The sequence below is a fragment of the Lepidochelys kempii genome, chromosome 3 (assembly GCF_965140285.1).
Source record: "Lepidochelys kempii isolate rLepKem1 chromosome 3, rLepKem1.hap1, whole genome shotgun sequence".
NCBI classification, from domain to species: Eukaryota; Metazoa; Chordata; order Testudines; family Cheloniidae; genus Lepidochelys; species Lepidochelys kempii.
In genome coordinates this window covers 106,743,999-106,756,599 of record NC_136382.1, presented here as the reverse complement: position 1 = coordinate 106,756,599, position 12,601 = coordinate 106,743,999, and the positions used below count along the sequence as shown (strand labels likewise).

The 12,601-nt window shown below is 38.7% G+C and overlaps 1 protein-coding gene across 8 annotated transcripts in view; it reads left to right on the top strand.

The window, feature by feature from the left end:
• NHSL1 (NHS like 1) overlaps nucleotides 1-12,601 on the top strand; it is a 262,680-nt gene that overhangs the window by 230,109 nt on the left and 19,970 nt on the right. For 5 of the 8 annotated variants that reach the window (XM_073337450.2, XM_073337449.2, XM_073337453.2 and 2 more), the window contains exons 4-5: nucleotides 4,346-4,538; nucleotides 10,079-10,210. In XM_073337450.2, the coding sequence (XP_073193551.2) occupies nucleotides 4,346-4,538; nucleotides 10,079-10,210 (325 nt within the window). The remainder of the gene's footprint in view (nucleotides 1-4,345; nucleotides 4,539-10,078; nucleotides 10,211-12,601) is intronic. The other 3 variants (XM_073337452.2, XM_073337451.2, XM_073337455.2) reach the window with 1 other exon arrangement.

The following is a 12,601-nucleotide window of genomic DNA, read 5'->3' as shown; positions in this document are numbered from 1 at the left end:
GATGTGGCAGGCTGGCAGTTGTGATGTTGTTGTGCCCACATGGCAGAAACAAAATGTTATAAGGGGCATTGTCTAGGAAACAGTAAGACACTGAGGAGATAATGTAATGAAGAGATTAACAAAAGGGTACTGTCCAAAAGGAAAACTCATGTGTATGTTGGATGGGAGTTTCAAGAGGCCAGAGTGATTTAGAGGCATTCATCCTATTGAAAGTTAAGGGAGGTATGCCTCTAAATCACTTGGCACTTTTGAAGGTCCCACCCATTATCTTCAAAAGATTGTTCAAATAGTAAAAAGAAAAGGAGTACTTGTGGCACCTTAGAGACTAACCAATTTATTTGAGCATGAGCTTTCGTGAGCTACAGCTCACTTCATCAGATGTTTACCGTGGAAACTGCAGCAGACTTTATATACACACAGAAATCATGAAACAATACCTCCTCCCACCCCACTGTCCTGCTGGTAATAGCTTATCTAAAGTGATCAACAGGTGGGCCATTTCCAGCACAAATCCAGGTTTTCTCACCCTCCACCCCCCCCCACAAATTTACTCTCCTGTTGGTGCTAGCCCATCCAAAGTGACAACTCTTTACATAATCAAGTCGGGCTATTTCCTGCATAGATCAAGGTTTTCTCACATCCCCCCCACCCCCATACACACACAAACTCACTCTCCTGCTGGTAATAGCTCATCTAAACTGACCATTCTCCAGGTTTAAATCCAAGTTAAACCAGAACATCTGGGGGGGGGGGGGTAGGAAAAAACAAGAGGAAACAGGCTACCTTGCATAATGACTTAGCCACTCCCAGTCTCTATTTAAGCCTAAATTAATAGTATCCAATTTGCAAATGAATTCCAATTCAGCAGTTTCTCGCTGGAGTCTGGATTTGAAGTTTTTTTGTTTTAAGATAGCGACCTTCATGTCTGTGATTGCGTGACCAGAGAGATTGAAGTGTTCTCCGACTGGTTTATGAATGTTATAATTCTTGACATCTGATTTGTGTCCATTTATTCTTTTACGTAGAGACTGTCCAGTTTGACCAATGTACATGGCAGAGGGGCATTGCTGGCACATGATGGCATAGATCACATTGGTGGATGTGCAGGTGAACGAGCCTCTGATAGTGTGGCTGATGTTATTAGGCCCTGTGATGGTGTCCCCTGAATAGATACGTGAGCTACCGGATGAAGATGAGCTGTAGCTCACGAAAGCTCATGCTCAAATAAATTGGTTAGTCTCTAAGGTGCCACAAGTACTCCTTTTCTTTTTGCGAATACAGACTAACACGGCTGTTACTCTGAAACTTAACAAGACAGTGAGTGATAAGAGTTCTGGGGCAAAGGCTAAGGGGCTGGTGAATTAGTCAAGAAAACTGGAGATAAGTCTGTTCAGATTGTCCATTTTGAGATAAGTAATGTAAGAAATACTCACTGTACCTGAAAAGAAGTTCCAGCCACCTTGCCTGGCAACAGAGAGGTGGTTAGGTTTCAGATGTTGTTTATAATCGGAAGTGAATGACTGAGATACCAATAGCAAAGTTGATAAGTGAGACTGAAAATGGTAAACATATAATCAATAATGAGGATTCTCCCAGATTCAGAGGCATTTGAGGATTGCCACTAACTGGACCAGTAGATGACAAATTTAATGTAATTGAATGCAAATTCATAGTGAAAGTAGCAGTGATTCAAAAAAGAGTGTGGAGTACACACACTAAATGGAGTAGTTACACAAACTGTGGATTGACCAGGATAGAAATGTAAAGGTGTTTGGTTTGTGTGGGGTGTTTTTTACAGAATAGTACTTGAAGCCATCAAACTAGTATTTGCCTGGAGAAGAAACTGCAAACAGGACAATGAGATACATGAATAGAAAGCTGAATTGATACTATTCTTATCCAAAGCTCTGCATAGACCTTAGATCTCAGTTTTGCTTATCTGTTCAAAGGAGTTTTATTCATAGAAATGGTTGCAGGGTGAATGGCATGGTTAGACATTTCAAGGTTTTTTTTATTGTAAGGGCAAGTTTCTAGAGGTTTAATTTGTCATCTGAGAAGACAGAACTTCCAGGTGACCTTCTAGAAACCTTTGGGGCACAGTCTGTCTCTATTAGGAGATTAAGAGTAAACAGGGAATTTAGGGAGAACATGCTGTGAAATAATCAGCTTGGAGTCAGTTGCCAGTTAAGGTCTTTGAAGCAAATAGTATACATCTTCTGAGGAAGAGAAACCATTTTATAGGTAATTGGAACACTGACGGACAGAATCACAACACAATGATGAAGAGCACAGAGGAAACAGCCTTGCTGAGTCTATTTTCCTGTAGGCCAGATTTTCCAAGGAGGAGATCTCACTCCAACCTCTGTTTTAGTTCAGATTTTTTTCTATAATATCCGTGGCGCACATCAGTGAAAAATTTGTATGTGGTCCAAGTTCATCATTTACATGTGCAACAAAAAACTGAGCATTCAAACAGTAGCTCGTGCAAAGATATGTGCCTACAAATTAGAAGCCATACCTTGAAATTTGGCCCTATTGGTCCAAAAGAAAAGCTAGCATGAAGCAGAGAATTTTTACAATTTTAAAATGGGAAAGTTGCTTTCTGTTATTTCAGATATACTCTGTGTTTATGGCTATACAGATGTGCTATATGGCTAGTATAATCTTGTCGTATGCCCCTTGCACTACCACTGTGATGTAATGTGCCTTATTTGATAAAAGATATTCCTGCAATTAGAACGGTCACTCATCTAATCTACATACAAGGCTGTGTGCACTCACCTAGAAAAGTAGATGACCTTGAAATATTTAAAAGAGCCTACTCCCATAGTTGGCAAGCAATCTGTGATCTCCTATAATCGGCCAATTTAGAGATGAACCATTTCAATGCAAACGGACCCAGGCTGCTGTCTCTCAGCAGGTAAGCTGTGCACAGCTTTGTAAATGTGATACCTTTTCAGGACACTGATGTGGAAAAGTGTAAACAAATAATACCACCACTACCACGGTTAGTACCCTGGGAGCAGGAATAGGAAGAAGGGGAAGTTGTGTGCTTCAAGAAGCCAATACAATGGGAAAAAATCATCTGTAGCTGGAGCCTGACTTCCCACTGCACCCCCTAAAGCCCCAAATTTCCAAAACTCCCTTTTAACAGAAATACAAAGGTGTCCTCTAGCTTGAAAGAGCAGCTTCCATTGAAATAGCATTTTAGTTGCAGTCAGCACAAATAGTGCTTTGAATCACTTTTCACAAGGATCTTCACCCCTGATATTTGTTTGCTCATTTGGCTGGTCGATTCATTTTTTTCCCTCTTAATTTTCTGAACCCTTATTTTTCTGAAAAATGGAGGCAATTGCCCCAGATCTTTGGATAATGAGGATTCCACCATAGTGTTTTCTCCCTCTAGATGCTGTTGTTTCCCCTCCATCCGTTCACTCCCGTGTACAACAGCTTCATTTAAAAGAAAAATATTGTCTGTACCTTTTGTCAGAGTACTTTCCTTGAAAGAGAAGGCAAGCTTCTTAACTGAATAGCTCCGTCACTTCTCATACTGGAGCAGCCCCTGGTGGTGATTGCCTGATGACTGCTGAGACCTAGAGCACCACATAGTTTCAATATGACAGTTATCGATTCTGACATTGTCAAGTAACCAGAGGAAAAGGAGGTTACTGGAGCTTATCACCAGCTTATCACACACAGGGCAAAACTGTGCTTCAGATATGTACCCTTGGTCCATGAACCAAGGAGAGAGGAAAAACCTCTGAACGGAAATAATGTTACTCACCATCAAACAGATTCTGACAACCCCACTGAAACAAACAAACACACTGTTTTCCCTTTTTGTTCTGTTGTCCTGTAGCAATACAGGTTAACCCCACTTACAGTTCAGGGTCATTTGCCATTTTCATTAGAAACCTATTCTACCTCAGCTATATTTTTTTTTAAATCAAATTGGGCTGAAATGTGGCATACAAGCTGCCGTTCCTTATGTGACAGTGTTTGTTCGTTTTTCTCCATTGTTTAACACATGCAGGTTTGTTATAAGCTTCAGTGGTGGAAAAAAATCTGTTGAGGGTTGAGATTTGTTAAAGCAATTTAGACCTCAGTCCTCTGCATAAAGTGATTCCCGTTGGCCTTCAGTGGAGCATACCCATACTTTTTATGGGCAGGCTGTGATATCCTTACTCTTGCTGAGTAGTATCTCACTCCACGAGTAGTCCTGCTGGCTGCAATGAGACTACTTGCAGTGTCAAGTACTGTTCATTGTCAGTAAGGCTATCACAATTTGGCTTGACGTTTTTTTCTTATAAGAAATTCATACTGTTGTATAACTTTCTTTTTGTAGTTCTCAGTACCTTCCCCAGAAGAGGAAAAGCTTATTAGCATCAAGAGAAGTAGAACACCCATTTCAAATGAATGTTGTGATATCGACACCCAAACTAACTGGACCAAGTCACTTCCGTTGCCGACGCCAGAGGAGAAAATGCGACAGCAAGCACAAGCGGTCCAAACAGATGTGGTTCCTATTAATGTAACTGGTAGGCTTCTAATTTCAGTGGTGTTTAGAATGCCTGGGGGGGACGAACCCTAGTCAATATTGTTTCTTTATGTGTTACCTGAAGTACACGATTTAGTTACATCACCTGAAATAATTACTAGTTACTGCCCCTCTATTTCAAAATATTGTGAATCCTAGTCAGACACTTAATTTAATAAAGAAAACCAACAGCGTGGTCTTGAAACAGAATAAAAATTGATGAGATCTAACGGGAAAATTGATATCAATTACATTTTGCAATGGACTACAATGAAAATTTGTAATGGAAAATCATCTGCTTTAGTACTGGCAATGATTGTCAGGATTTTATCTTAAGAATTTACGGAAGGGAAGTTATCAAAAGATTTCTGTCCCCCAAAGCAGGAGAGTTTCAAAATTTGGAGAGAAAAAACCCCACACCTTTTATTATTGGTGGCCAGAGGCTTACAGGGAAAGAATAAGGGTGAGGATATAAAAGAAGTTGTTGGGCGGCTTATATTTATGGCTCTTGGGAGGAAATTTCCCTTTTTATATGTGTATTCCATATTTCCTTAGTATCAGTAATATAATAATGTAATAATCAGTAATATAATAAAATGTTGTGGGTGATTTTAGCTGCATAGTTCCCATTTAAGACTATGGAAGTTACACTGCTGAAAACCAGCTAGATGCAGAAAAGTTTTTGATGTATCCCACATTAGAACTTTCATGAAAGATTAAATCATCACTTAATTCTTCCTTGTGTCTGAGTATTATAAAGATTGTATATTGTAGGTTGTTCAGGATGTGTGTGTTTATGTTTACATGCCAGAAACAGGAAGATATTCAGTATCTGACTTATATCAAACCTCACATGGCTTCCATTTGACTCCAAGCTTACCATTATATTGTAATCAACAGTGTGTGATATTTGATTTTGTTTAATAATTTATTAAGATGGGACGTTCACTTCTCCTGTTTGATTACTAATAACTACTTAATACACATCCTTTTTATTAATATATTTTTGTGAAAGAACTGCATAGAATTAATGCTGAATGTTTCCATTGGTGAAATTTTACAATGCTATACACCTTCAGGCCAATAATGAACACTACAAAGAAATCTGCAAATCAAGAGAAAATGTCATGGACGTTAAAAGAAGATAACCAGAAAATAATGAAATGTTTCAAATTAACAGCATAAACAAATACAACACTGAAGCATTGCAGACCAATTGGCATTATCTTGGAAATATAGGATACACAGGTGCAGAAGATTGTGTTATGGGAACAATGGATTATCTGCCATAATCAATAAGTCTGAGCATGGCTTAGATATTGTGACAGCCCGAGCAAAACATATTTATAAATTGAGTAATCTGCAGTTCACAGTAATGACCTCTGTGTACTGCAACTGTACAGTGGAGACAAACAGATTGGAAAGAAGGGGTGGGAGGAGTAAAAAGATAAGAGGTCAAGTAACTGCCATAGGTTTAATTTAGTTATACGGTATTGGAAATGTTAATGAATCTGTACAAATTGTACTTGTAATTTCATCAAGTTGTGTAACAAACCTGGCTTTCTTTGAAGTGCTTGTTTTGCACTCTTACTCCTTTTATATAAGTGATAGTAAGGAGCTATGAAAGTGATGACAGGAAAGCAAAATTACTATTAGGTATGTAAACTGCCCTGCATGAGCCACAAGTTTCCTTGTCTCTGAAATTATTACTGTGCTACTTAAAAAATAATTAATTGAGTGCCATAGTGAAGCGGATCTATCCTTTGTTGCAGTCTATTACAGGTTTCAAAAAATTCACTCTTTCCCCCAGTGTAACTTTGTTTTATAAATTTCCTATGTTAAATTTACTTATATGGGGGAGGAAAAAAAATGCAGAATGAAAACTTTGTTCTGTGCCACTCTTTAAGCCATGCTGTGCAACATACATAGCAGCTTTTGTTCCTTTGCTTGCTCTTTTTTAATAACTTGTGACTCTTACGTTGTTTGCACAGAAGTGGGACAGAAATCCCTATTCATTACTATTTGACCAAAATAAAATATTAACCCAAGAAGTAGCTTTTGGAAATGGAAAGCATTTTTGAAAGTGCATTAATAATGAATAAGCTTCTTACTGGGGTGTGCACCACATGGCGGTGTTCTGGCAGTTTAGCTCTTCAGTAGGACAGATTGCAATTAACACATTAGTATTACAAATCTGGTGGCTGGTCTGAAGATGCATGGTTACTGCATGAGGCTGACAAGCTGCTGACTAGACATCCAAGTTTGGAAATAGATTCTGTCTTTAGGGTAAACAGGGGCTGAGCTCATTCTGCAAGTGATTTTGCTCCATTTTTTAGTGGTGGAGTGGCGGCCAGCAAGTGCTTTTACAGCACGTTCTACATTTTAATCAAGAGACCTATAGTGGTGTCCACTGCAGTGGGTTTTCTAGGACTATTTTCCAGCTGTAAAAGTATCTGGTGGTGATGGGTAGGTTAAACAAGGGCAAAAATGAAGAGCAAGGGTCTGATTCTGCAAAGAAGCTAAGCATGTGCTTAGGTCCTGTTGACCTTTTGTCCCATGATTTAACAAGTAAGACAGATAGACTTCAAATGAGGACTTTGAAGGACATTTATTATAAACCATTAAGAACAAAAATGAATATTTTTTTTGTATTTTTATTAGACCCTGATAAATATGTATTTTAGCCTCAAACAGTGGTCAAAATAAGACTGAAACATCCTGATTTGATTAGTTTAACTTAGGCCTTGTCTACACTACAGGGGAAATTTGATCTAAGCTACTTAGTTAGAGTTACGTGAATAACATAACTCAAATCAATGTAGCTTAGATCTGCTTACCACGGGGTCCACACTACGCAATGACGACAGGAGAGTAATCTGCGGTCGATTTAGTGGGTCTTTACTAGATCCACTAAATCGACCGCCGATGCATCGATTGCTGCTCCTTGATCCCCCAGTAAGTGTAGACAAGCCCTTGGTTTGTTAATGTGGCCTCTTTATCCTTAACATTCTTCATCCATACAAATCAATATAAATGTGGGCCTTTTCCTACTGACTTTACTCACATGAGTAGTCCCAATTAAACCAAAAAACTGATTGCATGAGTAATGGTTGCAGGATTGGATCTATAATTAACATAATGACTTTCACATGTTACATAATCTATACTGCAAAATCAAAGGCAGAATAAGGCAAATGAGGATGGAGTGGCAGTGTTAATCATCAGAGGATTTTCTTGTTTGAATTCTCTTAAATTACAATTAAAATTTTATTTTAGTCTGGAGGATTTGTGATTATAATTGTCTTTTTGTTTTGCATTCTAATTTCCTCAGAACCCACTGTCTTGTGTGTGGCTGTTTGTTTTTTAAATGGAAGAAGAAATTTTTGAAGAAACAAAAAAAAAAACCTTCTATTGATAGTTCCATCCAGTTCTTTGGACATATCATAATGTGGGTAGAAGTATTAGTTGTTCATCTGAGGGCTGGATTAACAAATTATCCTGAACCTTCAAGCAATAAGGGTCCCAGCATCTCATAACATTTAGGGTACGTCTATGCTGAAATAAAAGACCCGTGGCACAGCGGCTGAGGTTCTGACCCAGGGCAGCCCCAGGTGTGTGTGTTTTCTGCATAGACATACCCACAGGGTACGTCTATACTCCAGTCAGGACACGTGATTGCCATACATGAGCTAGCTTGCTAAAAATAGCATGTTGCCATGGTGGCATGAGCTAGCCGCTCAACAAGCCTACCCAGGACTTGTGTATGTCCTTGAGTGGCTAATCCATGCTGTCATGGCTACTCTGCTATTTTTAATGAGGTAGCTTGGGTATGGCTATCTGTGCTGGTATAACACCACCTGATTGCAATGTAGACATACCATTAGAGTAGTAGTAGTGTCCTCTAAAAGTGGGCATTCTGCCACAATGTTTTGGGGCTTCTCTATCATAGATCCTGGGGGAATGCCCCCCCCCCTTACTTTAAATATGACTTTATTTAAAACCATATTTAAATAAATGCCCCCCCACCGCCTTACTTAAAATATGGCCTTACTTTAATTAGTAGAACCCTGAACATTGAGATGAAATAGATGCACTGTTACAGTTGCAAAGATTTTGGTTAGCAAGAATGCTATACATTGGGACACAACGATCCATTAACATTTAGTCATATTCTTTGTATAGGATGAATGGAACTGCTACATTTATTATTCCTGTGTTTTCAGGTGTCTGCACACAATCTTTTGAAACGTAAAATGTTGTAGAAATTGTGGTATTTTCCTCACTACCTGTATGACACACAATGATGTGAAGGAAACCAGGAGAAAGATGTATGAGAAGTACATTAGCTACTGTGTACGTGCAGTAGTCACTTTTCAGAGGTACATAATTTGGCCATTGATTTTTTTTTAAATTACTGAAGAAAAACACAGAAGAAGGCAAGAGAATACTCATGCTCAAGTGTGTATAGCATCTCAGTTTTTAAAACTCTGCCCCCAAATAAGGGCAGATTTAAAAGTGCTTAAACTAATCCAAAGTGAATTTGTATTTTAAAAATTATTTGTGGGTTTTTTAAATTAAAAAAAAAAAAAGAGTTTGAGCACTGTGATCTAATTTTAGCCGGGGAATTAACTTGGCTGACAATTCATAAGCCAATTTTGATCTTCGTGGGAATTAAAATGGCGAAGTTGTGAACCCCTAAAAAGTGAATTTCTAAGGAAAAGCTGCTCAACCTTAACTGGAGAGGTGCTGCTTCTGGGTTCCATTATGATACAGTACATGGTCACTATAAGGCTTTCTCCAGTAGTGCACTCTGATAGACACGAGTTCTTCATTCTGTAGTAGTCCATTTATTAATGTTCCATTTATAAAGATTTGATAGTAACTAATATTACAGTTTATTAATACTTTTGGCCTTTCACTTATGGAGATTGGGATTGAAATATAGCTGGGATCGTACAGAAAATTAGTTTGGTCTCATCCTGGTCACCAGTGGATGTTTACCCACATCATGAAATAACTATACAGATTCGATACCGTTACTTTGGCATTGTTTGCTTAAGAATGGTCAGCCTGAAAAAAAAATATTGCAGGTCAAGGTTTAGATGCATTGGTGGAGCTGCATGAGGAAGCTAGCATTAGTCCTGCCATCACAATGTCTGTCCCTAAATGAACAGTATTAGTCTTTCATTTTCCGGGAGCAATCAAATTTGCTGTCTTCCCCACAAAAAACAACCCATAGTGGGGCCAAATTCAAGCCTGATGACTTTAGTGGAATGGTACTTGCTTCAGTCAGATTTGAATTAGGTACAGGGAGTCAAAAATCTCATATACCATGCATCTTTCTATAATGTACATGTTCCTCAAGCCTTATGGTGATGATATGCTGTATCTTTTCCTTCAATGTATACCTTCACTGTAGGACTGAGCTAACATCATTTATTAATGCCTTTTTTTCATTTCTACAATGAGCTAGTGGAAGAAAGTGCATGATGTCAGCGTGCTTGAAAGTAATGTTGCTTTGCTTGTTCTACTACACATTAGGGGAGAATTTCGACCGCCAAGCCAGCATTCGGCGGTCTCTAATTTACACAGACACTGTGGTAAGACGGCCGAAGAAAGTCAAAAGGAGAAAGACTATTACAGGAGTCCCTGACAACATACAAAAGGAGCTAGGTATGGCTCATCAGAACTGTATTCCGTCACTATTCATCTTCACTGCTTACCATTACTAGACTAATAACATTTACCAGTGCTTATGAAGCCAATACAGTCTGATAGCCTATTAAAGTTCCAAATAAATGTGTGCCCTATTGCAAAAGGCATGTTAATTCAAGCCAAATCATTTGTGCATCTGGAAATTAAAGCTCTTTGTTTGCTGATTTCAGTCAATTGAGGGGAACACATTATTTGAAAAAGGTGTGTACTGGGACAATCGAAATCTGCAGGGATGTAAAATCCATGCATTTAGAATCTTTCTACAGATTTTGCCCTATGCTCCAGAATATAAGCAACCATTTAAATAAAAAATGAAGTGTTTAGGCATTTTACTTGTGAAGAATGCATTACCACTGTCAACCAATTAATGGTTGTCTTACTGGATCTGCAGCCTCTCACATTGAAACAAAAATACCCAAAGAGCCATCCAGTTCCTCCAGTGTAGTTCAGACCTAATTGTGACCTCTTAAATGCCAGTATTGTTACCTATTTCATTGGTCGTGCTTGACATAGACTAGACATTTAGTAGTAGATTAACTAGATGTTTAATGAGAACACTTCAATGTCCTGATGTTCAACTCCATTGCATGTTCCAGAGGAACAATTTTCTAGTCAGTGCCAACCACCCTACTTAGGGTTGTGATCTTTTTCAGATTTAATAAATTAGGGATGTTTGAAGGTGGTGGACTCTGGGTTTTGGCAAACCCTTTCAAACTTTTTTGTAAAGGCTTATAGAACTAGTCTGAATAAACAATTCTTTATTTTTCCAGTCATTTAAATCCATGCTTTTTCCTGTTTTAAAGAGAATTGTTTTCTAAATCATAATTTTTTAGCCAAAGGGAACTCCAGTAATTATATATTAAAGTTATAAGAATTTCCCAAGAACGGAGGTAGTGCCATAAAGATGGTAATATATCATGTGTTGATTCTTTCTTTAGATTTTCTCCCTCCTGCATTTTTTTCCACCCATTTTTCCCATTCTTCCATTTTTCCCCACTCCATTTTTCAGTCTTCGAAGCAGAACACCAAACTTATGATGTTTGAGACTGAGTAGGTTTGAAATTGAGCAAAGCAAACTCACCTGTCCGAATTTCTGACATCATAAGGTGTCAGGCTTATAGAAACTTGAATTGGAGAGCTACAGGGAAACCCAGGTGCAGTACAAAGTGGTGCTGTAAATAGAGCTGTTCCCTCAAAATCCATAATGAAACAATGTCCCAGTGTGGGAATCCCACCTTTCTTTTTGCTACCAGGCAAGATTCGCACAGCATAACACTGTATTGAATCTTCACATGGGCAACTTTATATTACAGCACCTTTTGATGTTGTGACGAAATGACACCGTTTTCTACCTATAATGATTTTGAGATTCTCTTAATGTCCTGAATGCTAGGCTTGTAGGATGCAAACCAGACCTGGAAAAGTTGGATTTGTGAATTCAGAAATGAGTGGCAACCCGATTAGGAAGCACTGTGTGGAGGATGTGGTCTTTTGCATATTATGTAAAACCAAAACTCTGGATATGTGTGCACATTTTGTGCCTTTATTTTTACCATCTAAAATGATTGATTATAATTTACCAGCTGAAATAAATAGCAAATACAGATGGCATCTGTATTATGCAGAAATCTTCCACAAATGTCTTAAATGAAGGTTGCCTTTTGCTAGTTCTACTTTTAAAAATGTTGAGACCACAGATTTTATGGACCTGATTCTTTGTTCTTATGTTTCTGTGATGTGCTGAACACAGAAACAGAAGGGGCAGGAGTAAAAGGTGACTTTAAATCACCTTTCATTCCCTGCATTTTCTCAGGCTGTTTGAAAATTTGTTTGGCTCCTCGCTTAAGCTACAGTAACCTCTGGGCTGCTAATCTATGCTCTGGCTGCAACAGCTTCTTATGGACTGTCCGCTATGTCAGGATAGGCAGAGCACAGCCACACGCCTTGCGCTGGGAGCTGTTATATTAGCTTCACAGAACCATTGTGGCAGTTCTGCACCACACAGGGAGCAAACTTACACTAGGGGGATTCCCTAGGAGCCATTGTTGCTCCCTTAATGCCTAGCACTTATGCAATTTTAATAGGAAATATCAAAACACTTTTCAAAATAGGTCAGTATCATTATCCCCATTTTACAGGTGGGGAAAGTGAAGCACAGAGAGGTGAAGTGACTTGCCCAAGGTCACCCGCAGTAGCAGAGTTGCGAAAAGAACCCAGGTCTCCTGAGTGCCATTCTGGTGCTCTGTCCACTAGGCCACACTGCTTCCTTGCAATAGATGCATGTAATCCATTCTGTTTCCCTAACCCTATCTCAAAACAAACAATGTCTTGTTAAACATACCACGGCTC